The sequence below is a fragment of the Parus major genome, chromosome 4 (assembly GCF_001522545.3).
Source record: "Parus major isolate Abel chromosome 4, Parus_major1.1, whole genome shotgun sequence".
Taxonomy (NCBI): Eukaryota; Metazoa; Chordata; class Aves; order Passeriformes; family Paridae; genus Parus; species Parus major.
The window spans coordinates 57,371,587-57,394,376 of NC_031771.1; the positions used below are offsets into that span (position 1 = coordinate 57,371,587).

At 41.4% G+C, this 22,790-nt stretch overlaps 1 protein-coding gene across 3 annotated transcripts; it reads left to right on the forward strand.

Annotated features, from left to right (window-relative positions):
- Positions 1-211: 211 nt before the first annotated feature.
- On the forward strand, positions 212-9,239 carry S100P (S100 calcium binding protein P). Of its 3 annotated transcripts, none has more exons than XM_015623600.2 (3): positions 212-675; positions 3,823-4,075; positions 8,393-9,239. In XM_015623600.2, the coding sequence occupies exons 2-3, from the start codon at positions 3,938-3,940 to the stop codon at positions 8,540-8,542; spliced, it is 288 nt and encodes a 95-aa protein (XP_015479086.1). In that variant the 5' UTR covers positions 212-675; positions 3,823-3,937; the 3' UTR covers positions 8,543-9,239. The 3 variants fall into 3 exon arrangements, with proteins under 3 accessions (XP_015479086.1, XP_015479087.1, XP_033369797.1); XM_015623601.2 differs by having other exon boundaries at positions 212-628; XM_033513906.1 differs by lacking the exon at positions 212-675 and having other exon boundaries at positions 2,971-4,075.
- Positions 9,240-22,790: the final 13,551 nt, after the last annotated feature.

Genomic DNA, 22,790 nt, shown 5'->3' on the forward strand with positions numbered 1-22,790 from the left:
TCTTTCTCTTTCTCTTTTTCTTTTTCTTCATTTTTCCTTTTCTCTTCGTTTGTCTTTTCCTTCTCTTTTCTTTTTTTTCCCCATTTTTTCTGACCATGCCATAGAGCAACTTTTTATTATGCTCACCACAGCTCAGCAGGATTGGCTGATAGCTGAGTGGGATTTTATATAAGTGTTAAAGTAGAGCAAATGACACTTGGGCTGCTGGTGTGAGACTGGCTGAGGAGTCCTGGAATGAGAAACTACAGCACTTGTGTGGACAACATTTGATTACCTTAGGGTGTGACCTCTTTTTCTGTCATTACAACTAAAAATAAAATGTATTCTTGGAAGACTAAATATCAAGAACTTAAAACTGAGGTATAAAAGAACACTGCAAAGAATGGCATCCAGGAAATTATTCAAACAAGGACTGAAAACTAGACAGAAGTATTTACCCTGCAAATATTAATTTATTGGCTGCAAATGGATTCAGTGATTTTGCAGTCTAATGTGGGTATGTCTCCTGCACTAATAAATGTGTTTGATTAGAGTCAATATGCAGTGCTGAAAGTGTGTTTCCCATGGTGCTGCTTTGCCAGATGAGTGCTACTGCTCCAGCTCTCAACTCAGGAAATCACACAGCCAGGTAGCTGAACTTATTCATTTTACCTGCCTTTAAACTTCACTGAAATGGTATGTAAGCTTATTAATTGCATTTTTGAAATACATTTTAAGGATATTCTGAGAAGCAAATGATAATAAAACAATGAAAGCTGGTCTGTCTATAATTAACAGGACCTATCCAGTGTGTCACTGAAGAGCACACTGCTTGTATGAACTCCTCTTCTGCCTGTGCTCCACCAGTGCCTGTTTAATGTGATATTTTTTTTACTTTTTTTGCAAAGTAATGTAGTAATTGCTACATCATTTGCTCACTAGATGTAAATAAATTCACTGTGTATTGCAGAAATTAAATTACCTCTAAAAACTGTTAACCAGATTTCCAGAAAATTTTGAGAATTTGTGCAAAGTAAATGAAGTGTGTTGATACTTGAAGTTGAAACAGACTATCGAAGACACTAGAAAATTCGGGGAGTTTGATAATTTTGTCACAATTTGGAAAATTAAATGTTTGTTTATTGTTCAGATGTTACTCTTGCCAAGGGAAAAATAAATTGCTTTTCATACTGCTGCCAAGTAACAAGAAAAATAACAAGTTCATAATTACAGGTTGTGCTTTCTTCCTCCTGTGCTTCTTCCACCCAGATACGTAACAGATTTGTGGAAATTGTCAAAAAGTCCTTCTCATGTGACTTCCTGCACCTTTAGGAATAAAATAAGCTGTAAGAGATGAAAAGCTCTAGTAGAAGTTTACCATTTCAACTATCCCATTTCAACTATTCATCTGTCTGTGGCACAAATGGGCCTTTACAGTAGAACTGATAAATCTATTTCTTCAGACTTTTCCAAAACAGACACTGTTGCAGAGCATGGAATAAAATTTATTCTCCAAGAGAATATCAGCACAGTCACACCAATCTCATGAAAGCCTGAATATCTGACCAAATGCCATAAAATTGGCATTTCAAACCTGAGAGGGTTTTGAAAATTATCCATGTGACAGTCCAGATATATAACACATATATAATTTAAACTTTTGGTCCAAATTAGGAACAGCAAGACCTAATTCTCTATAAAAACTCAGTAAATGCTCATCCAATTTGTTGCCTATACCATTCTTCAAGGAAAAACCTGAATGAATCAAATAATGAGTATTATTTACATTACAATTATTATAGAAAATTTGAACAAGCCCACAGAAATTACTTCTCTCACTTGGGAGCTGGACAGATGGGTTGGTATCAAAACACTGCCAGCTTTCCTATGTGGGCCTTCTATTTGTACTCTGTTTTGGTTTTGCAAACAACTGTAATAGTCTGTGCTGTGTGCACAAAGCTTCTATTTTTAATGACAAACACATCATAAGAAAATATTTAAACAATACAGAAAGCGTGAATCGAAAACTCTGAGCAGTGCTGATGTGTGTGCACATGCATGAATACAGATAAAATGCACATGAAAAATAAAGAAACCCAACCAGGCAGCACTACCATGGTGACCTTTCTGTGAGTACAAATTCAAGCTCTCTGGTTTATTCTGTGTTTTAGCACTTTTGCAGCCATATCATCAAAAACTGTGAGTCACCTTTGTTTGCAGAGGAAAATTGTGAGAACACTTTTCTGCCACATTACATGGCAGAACTGTGGACATACTGACACATCCTGTTGACTGAAGCTGATCTCCCTCTCTGCCCTTCTGGGAACACTTTTTTCCTTTTCTAAAGCTAACACTGGTGTTCATGGTTCAAAGTCATAAAAATGAATTAAATAAACATTTTCATTTTTAATTTTTTTTTCCTTTAGAAGGAGGAATAGATTTTTCTTTACTGGCCATGTTTAATATTCATGTTACAGATTCACATCAAAAAAGGACAAAGGAAAGTTGCTGGCACTTGGCACACCAGAGACTGCCACTGTGTGTGTGTGTGTGTGTGTGTGTGTGTGTGTGTGTGTGTGTGTGTGTGTGTGTGTGCAAAGACCAGATCATAGCTGACAAGGGCCAGTTGTTTGCTCTATTCTTGTTTCTTCTTCTGAGGAAACTCAACACACAGGTTTCAACATGCACTTTAATATAAAAATTTCAAACTTTACTTAAAACCCATATCCCTGTAATGCAAATCAGTTGCAACTATGTCATAAGGGTGAAGTCAGGAACAAGTAATTTTAATGAACAGTTTGAATAAAGTATACAGCCTGAGATGCTGCTGTGATTTTTTGGGAAATGCAACTTGTTGGAATCACATGTTGGAAAATGTAAGATGGAAAATTTTATGGGTTTTGTTTCAGAACAGTTCTAGACTTCTACATATATGGGATGTATAATCTTGCTCTGAGATATTGTTGATGTAAGAGGATGGATTTTGCCTGAGGAACCAGCCAGTTTGGTGTCTAATGATGGAGTACTTGGATTTACAAGCAAACCACACAGTTCATCAAGGGCCATGGAGGGACACAGGACTTGAGAGTGACCTTTTGTTTTCAGTGCAAGTCATTTTATTGCAAAATTTGTACTGCATAAAGTAAATAGCAAGTTATTTTACTGCAGATGAAGATGAATTTTGATACTGGCTGTTTGCTCAATTATCAGATTTATTGCCTCAGATATCTCTACCTGAGCAAGTTCTTTGTGGAACAGCTCTGCAAGGCTCCTTTTGCTGGCCCTGGACAGAGGCAGGGCTCCCTTTGCTGGCTGTAGAGAGATGCTGGTTCATTAGACCTGTTTGAGACATCTGCTATGGAATGAGCACAAGCCCAGGAGGACTGTGTCAGCTGACGGCAGATCTCTATTTTTGAGCTAGACAATCCCACCCCAAGTGTGTGCTAGTGATTTATGTGGTTTGTAACAAGGTCCTCGGTGTGGCAGAGGGCAGTCCCAAGTCTGCAGCCCCTCACAGTCCCTAACTATGGTGGTGAGGGAGAGGTGAGATGCTCCTCTCCCTCCCAAGCAGGCAGATACTGCACCAAGACTGGGCTGCCAACTCTCTTCTCCCATAGGGATATCTGATAGGACAGATCTTGAGCAAACAGCCAATAACAAAATCTGATTTTCGTTTGTTAGTCACACTGTGTACCTTGAAGGAGAGGCTGGTTTCTACTGGTGAGCAACTGGTTGTACTAGTCACACCAGGCAATAAATGTTTAGTTTTGAAAAGGTGTTGGCATGAAGGTGTGTACTCGATAGAGGTGTTTGCTAATGGATAACTGTCCCCTGGGTGTGTAGCCACTGATTGGAGGGGACAGATGCATAAAGAACCCCAGAAGCAGAGCAGACTCCATCCTCCACGAGAACCCTGAGGCTGTGCCTGTTCAGGAGGAAGCCAGGCTCCAGAAGCAACATGTCTCAGCTGGAAACTGCGATGGGAATGACCATTGCTGTCTTTGACCAGTATGCAAGGACTGATGGCAACAGGCAAACCCTCAGCAAAGCAGAACTAAAGACTCTGCTGGAAAAGGAGCTCCCAAATTTCCTTGCGGTAAGAGAACAGCATGGCACCATTTCTGTGTAGCAGGTGCAGGAGCAGCCTGCAGAAACAGTTTTTTGTACATTTTTAGAGAAATTACAGCCAAAAATATGCAAAGCTTTGTAGGAAAAGATGAAATTTTAAAAAGGTTTTGCACAAACTGTGTAAAACTGGTTTTGATATGCAGGGCCATTCCCTGTTTGCTAAATTCATCACTTGAGTTTTCAGGACAATGGCTTTGAAATAGATTTGGCTTCAACTTCAGAATTCACTTACTTCTGTTTATCCCTGGATTTATCATCCTACTTCATGTCACAACTTCTGTGAAGGTAGTTGTGCTGTAAGCAATTGAGGATGTTGATTGAAGATAGGAATCTCTAAAAATTTATACATTTACCTTCTCTAGGTATTTATACTACATAATCAGTATGCTCATCAAAATTATGCATAAACCAGAACAACAGATGAATTAAGAGAAAACTGTTTGGCATTTGTCTTTAATAGCAAAAGAAAGACCTGGATATATGTTGTACAATATAGATTCATATGGAATCATAAAGTGCATTTTGGTAGGTATTCAAAAGTGCTTAATATGTTCTAGTAAAAGCTTTAGCTGCCAGGGAGACAATTTCAATTGTCGCTTTTTAAAAAAATTTGTTTCCCTTCACTGAAAATCCAGAAAACACTTCAAAATATATTGTTTTTAACACACTGGAGTAATGTTTCCCTATTTGTACTGTTTTGTTACTGTTCTTAATGGCAAAAGTCTAGAACCAAATGCTCCTTGTGTGGCTCTCAGTTTTTGTATCCAGCATAGTTCAGTTTTGTAAAAACAGCTATTTCAGGGCACTGCAGCCAGGGCACTTGATACAATCCAGTATCTTTCCATGCAAGCTGTATGAATTCACCATATGAAATCCATGCCTGCTGGAGTTGTGTCTCACAAATTAAAGATGTGTAATATTCAGAATAAGGACCTGGATGGCTCAGGGGGGATATATTCCAATGTTTCTGAGAAATCTGTGTAAGACAGATTAGTGTTTGTGACCCAACAGCACCGCAGAAGGGTCCTGCTCCTGGGCATGGAGCTGCGTGGTACCCGCAGCACTTCCATGGAAAGAGAAACTAAACCAACAACAAAACCACAATTCTGCCACGGCATGGAAATCCCCCAGACACTCAACATTTGGTCTAAATCAGGCTGGGGAGCCCCTGCAGCAGGCAGCTATCAAATGGGATGATGCTCAGAGGTCTTTCCTGACTCTGTTTGGTGGCCTGACATTTTCCAGTTCCCCACAGCTGCTCTTAGCGGCTCTACCTATTTCCTGCAACTGGTTGAAAAACTGGAATTTTCCAGGAAGAGAATTAGCTAATTGTCCTCTTATATTCCAGTCTCCATCTCCCTTTCCTTATTTACCTCTTCTAGGAAAAAAAAATCAAAAAGCAAACAAACAAACAAAACCCCCATATTTTTAAGCTGGTATTTTAAATACATTTAAACCAACAATTTTCCTTCTTCCTGTCTTGCCAGACTGATAACTGCAAGAAAAAAACTGAGAACGTAAGAAAAACCTCAGTTTTCTGAGAACCTCAGAAAAAAAGTCCTACCTGCATTTTCCTGCCATTTATATGCGTATTTTTTCATTTGCAAGAAATTCTAGGGAAGTGTTTTCTAGTTACTCATGTATACTTTTGGCCTTAGATTTTGTTATAACTGACACAGACCACAACTGCCTGGAAAGGTCTTGAATCAGTCAGGCATAAATACCACAGGACTGAAGGACTGGACTCAGTTATAAAGAGTTTCCAAAAAACAATTCCTATTTTTGCATCTCAGAAGTAATTCAGATACTATTAGTTCATGTAGCTCACTAAATAATTTGAAATATTCACTTATAAAATTAAAACAATGTAATTTCCAAAGTGAAAATTAACTAAACCTTCCAGACACATTAATCAGTCAAATCAAAGTAAATGTTTCAATTTTTACTGATTTTTAAAAGTTCTATATTTGAAGTGAAACATTAAATTACAGTATGAGAAATTTTGTTAATTAGATCATGATCAAAAATTGCCTTCAAATTTAAATTTAGGTAGTAATCGTTTTAAATTGGTGGACATTTTCCAAAAGTTTATGCAATTTCTTTCTAATATTATATCAGATTTTTTATCGTCTACAAAAGCCACACGATTGTTTCCTAGATTTAACAGGTCTGTACTGCCATCTCCTGTTTAATGTTAAAATTGCACCTTCGAAAATCCCAGTCGGATATCGGCGCCAAAAAGCCCTCCTGTAAGCTTCTTTTTATTTTAATATATTTTGTCAAAAAGGAACAACAACAACAACAAAAAAAAAAACAACCCACAAAAACACAAAAAAACCCCTCCACCAAACACTTTATAATTTGATGATGCATTGCTTAACATCAGCCTTGAGATGTAGTGGTTCACAGATTCACAGAAGCACAGAATATGCTGACTTGGAAGGGACTCACACAGTTCATTGAGTGAAACTTCTGGCCCTACATGGGACATCGCCAAGAGTCACACTGTGTGCCCAAGAGCATTGTCCAAACTCTTCTTGTGCTCTGTCAGGCTGGGGCTGTGACGCTTTCCCTGTGATCCTCTTCCACTGCCCAATGACCCTCTGAATGATGAACCTTTTCTTGATATCCAACCTAAACCTCTCCTGACACAACTTTAGGTCATTCCCTGGGTTTCTGTCACTGTTAGCAGAGAGAAGAGATCAGTGCCTGCCCTTCCTCTTCCCCACACAGAGAAGCTGTAACTGCAATGAGGTCTCTTCTCAGTCTCTTCTTGTCCAAGCTGAACAGACCAAGTGACCTCAGCAACTCCTCACACAGCCTCCCCTCAAGGCCCTTCACCATCTTTATTGCTCTCCTTTGGACACTTTCTAATGGTGAACTTTGTTTCTTATATTGTGGTGCCCAAAACTGCCCCCAGCACTGGAGGTGAGGCAGCCCCAGCTCACAGCAGAGCAGGACAATCCCCTCCCTGGCCTGGCTGTGCCTGATGCCCCCCAGGACAGGGCTGGCCCTCCTGGCTGCCAGGGCACTTCTGGCTCACGTTCAACTTGCCTCTGACCAGGACCCCCAGGTCCCTTTCCATGGTGCTGCTCCAGCATCTCATTCCCCATTCTGTCCATACATCCAGGATTGCCCCATCCCAGATACAGAATTGAGAGTTTTCCCTTGTTCCCTTCATAAAGCTGGAGATTGCCCAGCTCTCTCATTTGTTGAGGTGTCTCCACAGGGCTTCCCTACCTTCAACAGAGTCAACAGCTCTTCCCAATTTTGTATCATCTGCAGACTTGCTCTCTGTCCCTTCCAGTCCCATGTCCAAGTCATTTATGGAGATGTTGAAGAGCACAAGGCCGAGCATGGAGCCCTGTGGAACCCCACTAGTGACAGGTCCCCAGTCTGATGTCCCCCCATTCACTATAACCTTTGTGCTCTGCCCATGAGCCAGGTGCTCAGCCATCCCATGATGTATTTATCCAGTGTGCTGGACGTTTTATCCAAAAAGATCCTGTGAGAGACAGTACTGAAAGCTTTACTGAAATCCAAAAAGATGACATCATCTGGCTTCCCTTGGTCAACTAAGTGGATTACTTTATCATAAAAGGAAATCAAGTTTGATAAGCAGAACTTTCCTCTCATGAAGCCATGCTGACTGTGACTGACGATAGTGCTCAGTCATTCTATCAGAATAATGGCAACTTAGAAGAATAATGACAACTTAAAAAAGATTTGCTGTGTTAACCCAATCTCAGCATCCTACAGGCTTCAGAAAGCACTATCCCAGCCACCAGCTCCTGTGAGCAGTTTTTCCTGGGCCATAAGACCAGTGACAGCACTCAAAGCACTTTTGAGGCTGTTTGCATATTTTCTGGGGTGGTAGTGTTCAGTGAAGCTTCAATTTGACATTTGCCCCAGGAAATCATGTTTTTTGCTAAACTGCAAACTGCCTGAGCTTCAGCTGAGCCTTTCCAGTGGAATGGATAGGGAAATCATGGCATTTAATTCATCTGGGTAGGGTCCTCAGGGCTTTGTGCTACACAGATTTAATGGTGATAAACACTGTTTTAAATGTAGCAAGCACGCCTCGCTGTGACACTGCATGACTGCAGCTCTCAGGTGTAATTAAGGCAGGAGCACATGCTTTTGGTACTTGTTGCTGCTGTGCAGATAGTGGGAATACACGGGACCTTTCCAAGTGCCCAGAGCCCAACCAAAGACCTTGTTTGGAGAAGCTGCTGCACTGGGGTTGTGCATCCTCTCACCTCAACCTGCTCCTTTTCTTTTGCAGTCTGGGAAGGACAAGAATGCTATTGATAAAGTCTTCAAGAACCTGGATGAAAATGGAGATTCTGAAGTGGACTTCAAAGAATTTGTCATCTTTGTGGCAGCTCTGACTTGCTGCTGTCACAAATATTTTGAGCAGAATGCAGCCAAATAGTTGTCAAACTACTCACATAAGCTGTCTTTGCGTGTGCTCCATATGCTAGTGATATGGATCCCTTCACTCCTTCCATGTACTGCTGTGAAGTTTGCAAGCACGCTGGACTGTAAAAATAAACCCTACTGAGCTCATTCTCTATCCTGAATGCTAATTTCTTCTCATTTGTGGAACAGCCTGGGTTTAATGACTCCCACTAACTCACATGGAGTAGTTTCTCCCTTTCTCTGGTTTTAAAATTCTTAACCAAAAGGTTCAATACTCATCCCAGTCCAGAAGCTGCACATGAATAAGGGCTGGTAGAGCCATGAATCAGCTGGAGGCTGTTTTGATACATCAGCATCTCTGGGATGCATCCCAAACCCACACATGCGCCACCATAGCTGTACAGGACAGGCCTCACTGGCACAACCTTTAAGCCTGTTTGGTACCCTCAGCTGTGTTGCTGTTGCAGGGCTGCCTTGTAGGTTCTTTATTGGTTAAAACAGCAAAACAACTCCAAACATATTTTCTGGTTTTTTTCAGCATGGAGGATCCTGTGAAGTTTTGTGTGCTGGTGAGCCATCTCACCCAGATCACACAGATTTATTTTCTATGACACCGTAAGACTTGATATTACTTTAAAATAAATTTAAATACCCTCCCAAATAGTGTGCCATAGTATTTTTGCCTGAAGCAAAAATGGCAGCAATTGTTGCTTCCTTACCTGAAAAATGTCTATGTGGGGAAGTGGAAGAATTTGCTTTCAGGAGAGAAGGCAACACGCATCACCTGAACTCTGCAACTGAAGCAAGACTGTATAGAGAATTAAATCAATATTTTGGAGCACTTTTCTGGTGAGCATCCCAATGCAAACTGCAAAAAGCATTAAATTTAGTTCCTTTAGTTCCCTCTACAGAACAGTACTGTTGGGTGCTATTCCTATGCTGTGCCAGCAGCCAAGTATTTCCCTGTCCTACTGCAAATGTGCTGTGTAGGTAGAGGTGCCACAAGTGTCTCTGGAGCCCTGAAAGATCATGCAGCACAGCAAAAGCAGGAACAGGAGCTCAGTTTCACTGTGTTTTCTGAATCTGAAGTTAGGCCACAGGCTTGACTCATTCATAACCCTATACAAACATACATTTTTGAGGTGTTTTCATCTTTTGGGGAGCTCAATGGGAAAATTTGGTCTTATTAGTTTATTTCAGCCTGGTTTAACCAATACAGGCTTTGTTTCATCTAGCTTGCTCTGATGCTGGATGGCTGCAGATGAATTACAATGCATCCATGACATTTGCAGAAGTACCATTACCTGTCTTATTGACAACAGTAATATTTTTCTGTATTACCTGGGCAAGAAAACTACTAGTCATCAAAATGTGCAAAAGTCTTCCCAACCCAGGGATCCCAAATTAGCCTTTTCTTGGAGAGACTGCTCCATATTATTGCCATTTTTTGAGATATCTTTACAACCCTAATCCAGCATAGCTCTGCCCTGTGGCTGCTGTGCCACTTATAAGGGCCAATTCCTCACTATTTTGTCAAGGCTATAAATGAGCAAAATGCTTTGCGTGTTGCAAAACAAGCTAATTCTAAACACAGAGTCAAAATTTTCCTATATTGCACATTTATCTAGCTATTGGTATAAACCATCCTCAGACAATTAAATCTTGGTGATACATATCAAAAATTGATCAGTATATCCTAATTTTTTGAAATGCATTTTTACTTTTCCAAGTTTAGCATTAGCACCTAATACTCTGCGTTGCCTTAGAATATCCAGCCTCACTGAGTTTTTTGGCTTTTTACCACTATGTGGCACTAAATGCAGCATTTTTATTGCTTATTGAGCCCAAAAGTCCATGTATCATTATTAAGATGGAAAAAAAAAATATGTGTTAAAATTAGGGAAAAAAAATCAAAATTGTTCATAGCATCATTTTGTCAATAAAATGGCAATTTATGTCTGGACAAATACCATATGTCCCATTGAGGGTATTTTACTGATTGCAGTGGAAGCAGCAGGAGCTGAGGGCCAGGCAGAGGCTCCATCTCTTGAGCTTTAGCTGCACCAGCCCAATCTCACCTTTGTGAAAGGGTTTCCCTTTAACTTGTAAATTGCAAACCCCCTTTGCAATTTGTTGCAGAGTTGTTCACCACAGCACTGAAATTGCTTTTAAAACATAGCTCTTAAAGAGGATGCTGGTGAAAAGCTCTACCTGTCTTGTGAGCCAAGGGCTCCACCTTGTTGCTTACTGAGCAGGATGAGCTGTGACATACCCCACATTTCACTCTTATTTCATAAACTTCCTGCCCCCAGTTCAATATCCACACCATTTTACTCACCCATTAAGGCCATTTTGTCCATTTTCCTGGAAATCTGTTGGTTTTTTCAGTACTAGAGGACTGCCCATAGCAGTCCTGGTCATGGCAGCCCAAAGCTGCTTTGTAAGTGCTCCAGCTCCTACAAGGAGTTCTGACTGACAGTGATGAGCTCAAGTACCTTTGTCTCCTTGAGGGAGTACCCTCATTGTTCCTGCAGCACTCAACCCTCCAAACTCTTAATTGACCCCTTGGTCCCACATGAGGGGACACCTGGAGAGCTCAAAGCCTGTGCCCAGAAACACATGGACGCTGTGTGCTGCTTTGCTAACCCAAGGGAGCTGTGTGTGTTCAGAGCTGCATGAAGTGGGGGAAGAAAAGGGGTTTGGGGCTTTTTTTCTTTTTCCCTACAGATTTTTCAAAAGCTGTAACTCTGTGATGAATATTCATTTCAATGTAGTACTGAAAACTCAACTTGATGACACCTCAGAGAGAAAATGATCCAGGAATAAAAGAAATTAACATATAGCTCCCACCTTGCCATAGAACAAAAGTGACTTTTCAGAATACATTATTTAACCTAAAAGCATCTGAACAGAGTCACTTCAGTATCTTTCAATCCATTAATTTTCTTTCCCAGTATTATTAATTTTCACTATGAACCTACAGTTTACCCAGAATATACTGTGTATTTCCTTCCCTCAGTAAACTTTTGTAACTCAAAGTTTAAGCTACAGAGATGGTAGACCTGGTTTTGTCTTTTGGTTTGGTTTTGCCATTTAATTTCAACTTTTTAGGCCTCAACACCTTATGTATGATGAGATAAGGTAAGAAACAGTATAGGCAGCTGTAGGGGAAGGGAGAAGAACATAAAAAGCAGCTTGGAATGTATAAGCCAACAGTTGTGGCTTGTGCACATCTGACTTATCTATCTGAAAGGAAAAAAGTATATGGGTAAATATATTACCAGCAAATGACAATATGGGAAATCATCATTCGTGGTGGGTTCCAAATTAAGCAAGTCTTAAAGGCAGAGGTGAGAAAGTCTGCTAAGCAGCAAATCAGCCAATGGGTATTTTCATAATACAGAAAAAATATAAATTCATATTGATATCAGATCAATTCTATAAATTAAAATACTGCAGTGTATGTACTGCCATTTTGGAATCTAGTGGGCTACTGTCAACACTCTTCAATTTTTAAAATTACATATGAAATCTGATTTCTGAGTGTATGCAGGAGAAAACAGGCATAAAACCTAACCCTTAAGTCACTCATAGCCACTTATGCTGCAGTTTTAACTGGGAATATTCCTTGTTATTTTACCTTTAAATTCATTGAGGCCCACGAAAAAAATAATTCACCCACAATTTATCTCCCCAGTAACCCCAGCTTGGGGCTGAAAACAGGGAGATTTCTTTCCCCGAACCCTCTAAGCATCCTACACTATCAGCATGCACTTTCAACACTTGACCTGGAGTGTCAAGAACAAGTTTTTCACAAAATGCACTTTAGTTGCTGATTTCCTTACAGAAGGTGGGCAGGGGAGGAGGAGGAGATGTTACCTGTCTTTTATGTAACAGTCTCACTGTGAAATGCTCCTGTAAGAGCTGGGAAATTGTATTCAAACCTTTCCTTGAGTGAAACCCACCCACACCAGCCGCGTGCACCAAATAGCGGGAGGCCCAGGGCACCTGACACTGACTCCCTCCATCGTGCCAGAGGCTCGTGGGGATGGGGAGGCCTGAAAAAGGGTGCATGAGAAGCAGCACATCTCTCTAGCCTGGTAGATGGAGTACATGGCCAGTCCTGCAGGTGTCTGTGTCCCAGAGACTGGGCACCTTCTGTATTTTAGTCATTTAATTCAGACTATTTAATACAAAGCACACAGCTGGCATAATTTAAAAGATGTTTCTTGCCAGGTGAGCTCCCAAACCACTGAACAGTACAAGTATGGTCAGTGCTCTGGTCCTCTCTCTTGGACAATGTTCTCTGTAACAGCCTGAAAAGGTACCAGCAGAGGATGAGAAGAAGCATCTCCTCCATCATTTTCTCCTCTTCATTTTCCTTTTCCTCCTCCTCCTTCTTACCCTCATCTTCTTCCCTGAGGGAGCATCGCCTCCTCCTGCCCTGTGGAACAGCAGGTGATGCTCAGCCCACCACCAGCAGAGTGCAAGTCCTGCTGGCACATCTCTGTCTTAACCAGTCAGCAGTGCTCAGAGAAGCTTTTGAATAAAAATTTTAAAAAGCTGACTCCTGCTCAGGTACCAGGAGGCAAGGATTGAGGTCTCTATTTTGCTAACAAAGGTTCATGACTGCAGCCCAGGGGAGGTTCAGAGCTTGCCTGGCCTCCTCTGGGCCATGTCCTATTGACTGTCACAAAACTCCCCAGTAGATGTGCTCATGCTTTTGGTCCCATGCTGAGGTACCTCTCCCACGTGCTGGGAGCAGAGCCTTGGGGCTTAACACAGGTTTCTGCAGTCTGCTCAGATCCACCCACCTAGAAATTAGTCATTCCAGCAGCTAATTGACTATACTTTCATACAGCTTTTACGGGCCATTTTCTTCCCCAGACAAATTCCTTTTTTCCTTCCTAGTCAATAATTTTTTCTTAATCCTGTACCAGCCTCTAAACCTCTTGGTCACAGCTCCATTCTGAAAGCTGTTCATTATCTGAAAGGAGAGAAAATTACATTTTTTTTAAGGATAGAGCTCTGCCACTCTTCATCAGGTGATCAATAGATGTATACACGGTATTACATTGCAGGACTTTCCATTGTATCCAAATGAATTTACTGATTTTCTTTTCCTCCTGATTTTGTAACTTTCTATTTAGATGCAATTGCCAACAGTATTTTCTTTTGTTTCATGACAAGAAGAAGTAGGTCTCTGTAGTATTAGGTAACTATTGACTGTTGCCTTCAGAAAGAACAAAAGGTTCCTGGAAAGAAATGGATAAGAAAGCTGAGTAGAGATCTGCTGAGAGAGCCAGAAACTTCCTTTCCAGGAGGCAAGTACATGAACACAGAGACTGAAGCAACTGCAGGTCCCTGCTACAGTGTTAGCCATTCTTCCTAAAAGGGTTTACATCTGATGGAGGTTTGAAAACCCAGGACTGTAGGTTTGTTGTGGAAACATTTTAATGTTTAAGTATTTATTTCCCTTAGTCTGTAAAATCCTTGTTGTAGTGATTATAACTCTTTTCTTTCTTGTCATTGCCAAACCCTACTCTGTAATTTAAGCCTGTGATGCTTTGACCAAGTAGTTTCAGATGGAGATGTTCTGGAAGCCACCAATACATCACAAAAGTCAATTTTGTGTTTCTGAATTAACTTCCTCACCTGTGCTGGCCTCAGTCTCCCCATACTCTCTGTGAGATTTCCTATCCATCACTGCTAAGTTAATATGTTTAAGACACTGAGCAGTAAAATCTGCAGAACAGGCAAAAGGTCAAAGACCCAGTGCCCTCTGATGCTCTTTCTGCAGGTACTAAGAGGGCTGTCTGAAATGAATATTTAATTTTCCATGAGAAAACCAGCTTCTTCCTTCCTATCACTGACTTTCCAAACAAAATGGAGAGAGAGAAAACCCAAAGTTGCAGCTGTAAGGGAACTGCAAAGGATCTAAAATAAATAAAAATCTCAATTGAGGAAGGGATCATGCTAGGCTTGTCTTGGAGGGATCTAGTTGGAGGCAAACGTGCCTTGCCTAAGACTCAGCCTGGGACTCAGCCTGGGACTAGGGCTAGGAGAAAGGGAAATCCAGGCTGCAGTTTTAGGGTGCTGGAAAGCACCTTCCAGAGCTAACTTGGGGCTGCTGCTTGAATATTTGTTCTGAACATGTAGCTGGGTGCCCAGCCATGTGCCACCTTACCTTCCAGATTCACAGGGATGCTGAAAGACACACACTCCTTAGGCTGGTAACATCACCAGCCATCATCTCAGGGGTAGGTTCTTTTCAGTCTGGTTTTGGCAGGGATAAGTGCAATTCCTGCAAACCCAGGTACTGGATCTTTCAATCAGGAGATTCTGTCGGCTCTCCCCCATGCTGAGGCAGCAGCAGATCCTTGCTGACAGCCTGCCCCTGCTTACAGGCTGCAGGCACATCACCCAGGCAGGGAGCACAGCAAAGCCAAGGCAGCAGAGTGGGGTGAGACAGACCTGCAGGATAGGACACTTCCCCTATATCCTTGGCTCCCCCTTCTTTTTATGCTTTCCTTCTTCTTTTCCTTCCTATTTTATTCTGGCCCTAATATGAAGGAGCCTTTCATCAGAAAGCCACTCTGTGGTTTATTTTGTAAATTACAAACCAAAGCATTTCTGTCCTGCAAAGTCCCCCAAAGACAAGCAAATGAGCTGTCCTCGACAGAGGCGGCTGCTATTTTGGCTCACAGTCCAGCCTGCACAACGTAGTCCTTTCTGGTGAGTCCCACCCTGCTGCATGGCAGCTCAGTCTTTCAGCCCTCAGAGAATGAGCACATTAGGAGCTGAATATAAGCAATGTGTGATTCCAATTTGCTCAGGCTATGCCCAATTACTTTATTAATGGACTGGTTTGCAGCAGGGTTCAGATAAAACAAAGCTGTGCTTTAGGCTGGTTTTGAAGCCCTCTCAGTTTTAGAGCAATAAAAGTGAAGCAATGTTAACCTTCTTACTGGGGGATATTGTCTAGAGAAGCATGAGCTAAAGATCTCTCTATGGGCAGCCTGTCCTCTGCAGAGCTCAGTGCTAATGATAGCAGAAGGACAAATAATTTTATTTTCCTGATACCTTTAATTAGGAAAGGATGGCCCTTCAAGAGACAGTTCAACAGTACAAAATAGCTGTTTAATCTTTATTTTGGGAAGCGCGGTGCCAAGCAAGTCCAGGGTCCATTTGGCTCAGTGTCCTCCTGCAATTATGCTTTTGGGTTAAGTTGTCCTCCACAAGAATGCTTTAGGTAATCAGGAAAGCCGGGATAGGCTCTCTAGAGAGATCCAGGGAAGCCCTGGACCAGTTCTCTGAGGATTAAGAGCACAGTTGCTGACAGCTACATGCAGGTAGTGATAACCAGGTGCTTCAGAAAAAGCTGAGCGAGGCTGCCAGCCCTGGACAGGAAGGGGAGACAAGAATCACCCCCACCACCCACCTCATATACGAGGTCTGAGTCTGGACAGGATGACAGTAAGAGGAGGTAGGTTTACATAGGTTTCTACTATTGCCAAGTGTAATTTTGGCCATATTAATACTTTGCCTCTCAGAGATGAGAGCATCTCTGGGCTTTCCCATTAACTGGGCTTGGAAATATCTCCTGTAGAATCAGCGCAGGCAGAGCCATCTCATATGGAGCAGTAAAAGACACAGAACTGTAGAACCACAGACACTCTAGAAGTCTGCTGTCCTGAGAGATGATGTTCAGAGCCTGCTGTAAACTGGCCCCATGCCAGGACCAAGACTCAGCAGCACTGTCCCATATGTAACTCGAAGAGCTCATCTTTAACCCAAAGGTTTTAATGGTGGTCAGTAGCTAAAGCACTCTCTAGATGCTGGTATGACCTCACCCTTTCTTCAAAATCTATCTGTTTTTGGAAAGAATAATCTTCAAATTAAAATAAACCAATTATTAGTATATTTTACCATCCTGTGGAGTTTATTGTTGTATTTGGGTTTTTTAAATTTTTTTTAGATTTAAAATTAAAAAAATATTCTTTTTTTTAAGACTTGGATTTCATATAGTGTTGTAAAATAAGTTAAAAATAAAAAAAAATTTGAAAGTATTTTTATCTCTGAAAAATGTACATAGTACTGAATCACATCTAGAAAAGAACATGAAAAAAAACCTGAAGTACAGGCCTGGTAAATGTGTCACAATTTATAGCCACATGATCTTTCCAAACAGCATCAAAAGTCAGCTGTACTTGGACCAGAAGTAGTGACCCTCCTCCTGCCTGGCTACAGGAATGCTGATATGTGGTCATCAAACTTTGGACCTTGGCATAAAGATGTGGGGATTAAGATTTTTGGTTGGAAAAGCCCTTAATGTGATTTTAAAAAAAAATGTTCTGGATCCCCAAATCCAAGGGATAGCAGAGAGTACGAAGTTTCACAGTTAGTCAACAATATGGGGTGATAGAAGACAATTCATGATAACACACAAAAGAGCCTTAAATGCTTTGCTGTAGGACATGGTTTGTTCTCTGTTTGCATAGTGCCTTTGTTTCAAAGTACAAGTGAAGGATACCAGTAGTGAAACAGAAAGCAATACTTGACAATGAAAGCTAACAAGTCATCAGATCTGGACCTCAAGTGAAAACAATAGATTTGGCTTACAGAGGGAAAGAAAAGATAAAGACAGTGGGAGAAGCAGCATAAAATGAAGGAAATAGATTCCTATGACTGTCTTTAGAGCTGAAAGTGTGAATGATAAGGAAATACATTTTTGCTGCATCTCCTTGAGGGAAGAAGCAGAGACCATGTCTACCTTTCTTTTAAACCTCTTCTAGTGTTCATGATGGTGCTTAAGTCTGCAGTGCCCCATTGAAATGGGTGCTGCAAGTTTTGGATTTTCTAGAATCTGCCTACCTTGGACTGATTTATCTGACCTTCTGAGAAGCATTGCAGTACTTAGCAAAATCCTTTTAGCTTTGTTTTTGTCCCTCAAACAGACAAATTGCTCATGTCCTTTGACCTCCTCTTCCACAAAGAGATTCTTCCTCATCCGTGTCATTATCTACCCTCCACTATGAGAGTTGGACCCCTATTCTCCCCTCTATCCTCTCCCGTGTGCCATCTAATTCTCATCTGCCTCTGCTGGCCTGGGACAGTCTCAGCTGGGCTGGGAATCACAGCAGCCCCCAGGCAGACAGCAGAAGATGATATGGGAAAACCAAAAAGCATGCTTCTAGAGAGCATGGGGAAGGGATGGAGATGGCAGGGGGCAGGGAGGGGTGTGGAAAAATCACCTCTCAGGGCATTAAACCAAGCCTGAAGTTACTCTTTCAGTGTAGGAAAGATCCAAACCCTTTACTGTTTTTGAAATAAAACCAGATGCATTAATTTCCATAGGCCATGGATAAAGAAGTGCTATGAACAACCAGCAGCTGAAGGACTGACAGTGGTGGCTGTGCTGTCCTGCAATCATTTCTAGTCTGATGCACTGGTCAGGAGCAGACTCTGTCATCCCAGTCCAGCCTGGAAAATCTTGAAAGCAAACATTTTGGGACATATGGAGAAATTTGAGGCCTGGAGATAAGTGAAGATTCTGCAAAAGACAAGCAACATTAGCAGACTCATCACAAGAAGGCTTTGACCTTCTAAAAACCTAGGAATTAAAATTATAATTAATGGTTTTGCCCAGAGTTTTTGGCTCCACTTAATATGATTCCTCCAACCAAGGCTTGAGCCTTTGTTTTCTTCCCAGACTGGCTTCTGCAAGAGCAGGGAGTATTTGCTCCAACAGGTTAGCCACTGATATACATAGAGAAGCAAAGCTCAATGAAATACAAGGAAAAGCCAAACTTCCCTTTCAGAAATAATCTAAGTTTAGGAACAATTTAGATGCTGATGTAGCTTTGTGACTCCAGAAGATGCAAAGCCTAAAGCCAGTGGTTTAATCTGTACCTGTCTCTTGGCAGATCCTGTTCTGCTGCTGATTTTCCAGCTAAAAAATCCCTGTTTAAGGAGTTACTAGTTCTGAGTAGCACATAGATGGAGGCACAAAGAAACCATATTTCTTAATATGTAGCAGTTTCTAAACATAGTATTTTCTATTAATTTAAAGAGATATGTTCTAATTTATGCATGATGCCCAGCTCAAAGGAGGTTCAAATTCCTGATCTAGGTCCCCAGGCAATATGGCAAGTAAAAAGTGTTAATAATATCTCGCATTATGTCTCTAGCTGCTTACAAGTCTTCTAACAGTTTTCACAGCTGGGATTTTCCAAACTCTTCAGTGTTGGTCTAACTCCAACGTTGTTGCTTCCAGTGATTGAAACATTCATTCAAAAGAGTTCCCAATATGAATATATAATTTGGGATGTGGAAGTAAATTTATTTCTATTCTTATGGAGTAATATTTTGATGCTTAAATCACATTAAGTCAATCTTCTGTCATCTCTCATATAATTTATCCTGGTAGATCCTATGTTCATCTTACTGGTGTTGGAAGTGGTTGATGCTTGATGACCCAAGGACACAGTCAATTGTATAATTTCTTAATTTGTATCAGGAGATTTTAGAAGTGCAACTCATATCTCAGCAAAAAAGCTCTTACATGTGACATATTATTGGCTATCCATTTTGTGATCAAACACATACAGCAAGATTAGTTATCATCTGTAGCTCAGCTGTTACTTTTACTGGGTTTTCAAAGCCCTGGGGAGGATTTTGTAAAGCTATTTAGCCTGAAGGAAGGGATTAAAGAGGTTTCTCCCCGTGAAACATCTGTTGCAAATGTATTTTCTAATGTTTGGAACAGAATGTTAAAATTAATCAGAAAGGGCAGGAGTCTCTTCCCTGGTCAGTAGCTGTGCTCTCTGCTCAGCCATCCCATTGCTTCTTTCCCAACCCAAACCAGAAGATGCTTCCAGCACTATGGACCACAGGACATCTTTGAATGCTGTGGCTCCCAGTGCCTCATTGGGATACTTCAACTTTTTCCTCAAGCTATCCTCCCTTTAGTCAATTACTGAGAAAATAGGACTTGAAGTGACTGTCACACTCAGAAAGTCCAACCATCCATGAGCTCCTTCCCTTCCTGCCCTAATTCCCAGACTCTACACTAATGTGTTTTTGGTATTTGCACTTGCACAAACTTCTTTTATTTATTTTTTTCTAAACAGGTACCTGCTGGAACAGTGTGTGATCATGTCTACTTTGAGCAATAGCTGATTATTTTCCCAAGTAAAACCCATCATCTAGAATCCCCCTGTGTGATCTGTGTGACTTTAAAACCAAAAGAAAATACTAGAGAATTAAACAAACTTGGTTACTAGCAGTTCTGATACTGATATGGCCCAAAAGTTGTTGCCTGTCCCTTTCCTCTCCTCACACAGGGCTCTCTCAAGGCCACTTATCTCAGCCAAAGAATAAAGCCTGTACTCCAGGGGCAAGGATAATTTTTCTCTCCAGTAGCATATAGGAGTAGACTGTGCTGTGCTTTTACTGCTCATAGTATTGCTTTTCTAGAAAGCAATGGAGGAGGAAAGGAAATAACTGGTAATAAGAAGGCATATTCACTACAGAGCAATATATACTGAGCAAACTTTAGTACTAAAAGAAGGTGGATAAAACCAAATCTCAGTTATTCTTCTGGTTCATGCAGAGGAGATTTCCAGAGAAATTGATGAGACCCAGCTTAGTCTTAGTGCTTTCATTCATTATTGAGTTTAAGAAAACCGTCTGGGATTTTTTTTCAATATTAGTGGGGAAATAATTACAAGCTCATGCTTATAAATGTTGGGCTTAGTAAACTGAAGCCTCAGTTACCCTACCATCATAGGGGAATGGCTTACTGGTAGTATCACAGCAGTATCCTAGTAAGAGCCATAAGTGACACTGATCACCCTGGATTTCTGTCCTCAGATCATCCAGACAAGCTATGGACCCTTTAGAAACACAATATCTCGCTGCTGCTGCAGCTGCTGCCTCTGCTGCTGCTGCTCCTCAAACACGAGAACAGGAGTAGCACAGCTATGGAGGCTGCAGAATGCTGAGCAGGACATACATGTCCTTGTCACTCCATGGCCCCAGCTCAGAGGAAAGGCACTGAAGTGTCTCATTCCCTTGGCCAAGCTCACCTGCTGCAGGTGTGCTGCTGCCAACAGATGTGAGTGCAGAAGCAATGCTGAAGTGGGGGTGCACCTACAATGCTTGTGCTAAGAAATAACAAAGCAAGGATACTAAGGCAACAAATCCTAACAAATCATGGATGCTTGGGGACCTCCCAGAAGAGCCCTGGACCTACACTCTGTAGTCAGCTGGGAAGGGAAGAGGTTTATTCTTGCAGAGCCAGGTTGTGCTTGCAGAAAGCAGAACAGACATTTTTAAAGGACTTGTTTCAGGCTGATGTATGAAAGAGTCAGAGAGAGAATTTCCAGTGCTGAGCATGAGGACAAGTTATAAATAAGAAGGCAAACAGTAAAGCTCCAGTAAATGCCTGTACCTACTGCTACAAATTGCAGCTCAAAGATTAATTGGTATAGGTAGACCAGACAAGCTTTTCTGCTATGGCACAGGCTTTAAAAAGTCCTTAGGCACATTGCCTGTTTGAGATTGTGCCAGAAATCCTGGAGAATACACCCTGAAATCTGAGAAGATACAATAACCAAATGATCAGGCTTTCTTTCCAAGACAATGAGGAAGGGACAACCAGTCTTTTCCCATCACTAACAGGCACAAGCCATGCTGTGGTAATTTGGGAGTACCTTCAGTACCTTTTCAGACCTTGTGGCTGACAATAAAAAAACAGTCAAACATGTGAGGTCCAGCCTACTAAAAACTGGAGTAAATCCAGAGCAATGTCACAACAGGTCATAAACCAGCCTGTAAATAACCACTGAAAACCTGGGCTGCATTAAAACTGGCGATATGTGACTAAAATAAGCTCTTGTTCTCCTCAGACTATGTATCCAGAACCAGGTGACATGCTGCCCCCTCCATGGGGATGGCTGGGACACAGCAGTTGACTTGGCAACTGCTGCTGTAATAAAACATTTTCCCTCTTGATCAGAAAGCAATAAAAACCTAGTGACAAAATGCACCGTGCATTTTTTCTCATGTAATAAATCTGCTTTTATATTTAAGAAATGTGCTTTTTCTCCTGGAAGGACACAACTATGGAATATTTATCCTCAGAATATGCTGTAGCAGCCCAATTTTTGTATAAAGGGGTGATGGAGAAATGCAAATGAGGGGTTTTGTGTAGGTTGCTGCTGGTGAAGGCACAGGATATGTTCAAGGGACATTCATGGGCTTTGCTGAGGGTTCTGCAAGGAGCAAGCCATTATATAGCTTGCAGATTCAGCTGGCTAATGCAAGACAGAGGTCTGCCCAAGCCCTCCTGACCTTGGGAAAAGGACTGTCAAAGTCTCCCACTCTAACATGTTTCTGAGCATAGCCCAAGGCAGGTGAGAACACTCACTTGAGCCCTAAGACCCCTATAGAATATGTACAGCAGTTGTGACCTTCTCTTAAAAGCTTTTGACTCAAGATATTCAGATAAATGCTTCGGTTGAGGGGTGGGTGTATGAGAAAAGAGCTAAAGCAATTTCCAGGAACATCCTGCCTTAGGGGAGCCCTGCCTGGCTTTGGGGGACATGGAGCTGTTCCCTGAAAGGGGTAGCTAGAAATAACTGCAATCATATATGGCATCTGCAGCCAAGTCTCAAAAAGAGATGACAAATACCTTGCCTTGAATATATTCTTGGCTTTTTTATGTAATAGAGATATCTATTAACTAATTATCAGCCAGCGTTATGCAGCCTTCCCAAGTACAGCAGAATCAGGATTTGTGGTGTGCATGGTAGCTGCCTCTTTTTCCTACACTTTCTGCAAAATAAAGGCATGCAGTGAGGCAAGCCTCTGAAACACATTTAATTACATGAGCTGAATCTGCAATGTTGAATTTGGAAACCATCCTGGTTCAGGATGGATAATTCAGTAATCTGGCTGGGTGATCGTTGACTCTGTTGATTTGTGTGTGAATCAGCTAGTGCTCTTCTGGCATCCCCCTCCATCCCAGTAATGCATTTGACCACCCCTTCCCCCTTCCACAGGTTGTGGGGTTTTTCACATTGCCATGCCTCTGAAACACAAAAACACAGACACAGCAGTAGAGAAGTGAAGGTGAACAGATGAACTTGCACAATACTACAGTATGGAACTCAAGGTGCTTGTGGCCTTTGCCCAGGTAACTGCACAATAATTATTATTATTATAAACTTCAACCTGCTCACAGGTTGAAGTTAATT

What these genes read in the sequence shown, in the direction of transcription:
- S100P (XM_015623600.2), top strand. Translation starts at nt 3,938, where the DNA reads ATGTCTCAGCTGGAAACTGCGATGGGAATGACCATTGCTGTCTTTGAC. An exon ending in AGCTCCCAAATTTCCTTGCG is followed by an intron (nt 4,076 to 8,392) that starts GTAAGAGAACAG and finishes TTTCTTTTGCAG; the next exon opens with TCTGGGAAGGACAAGAATGC.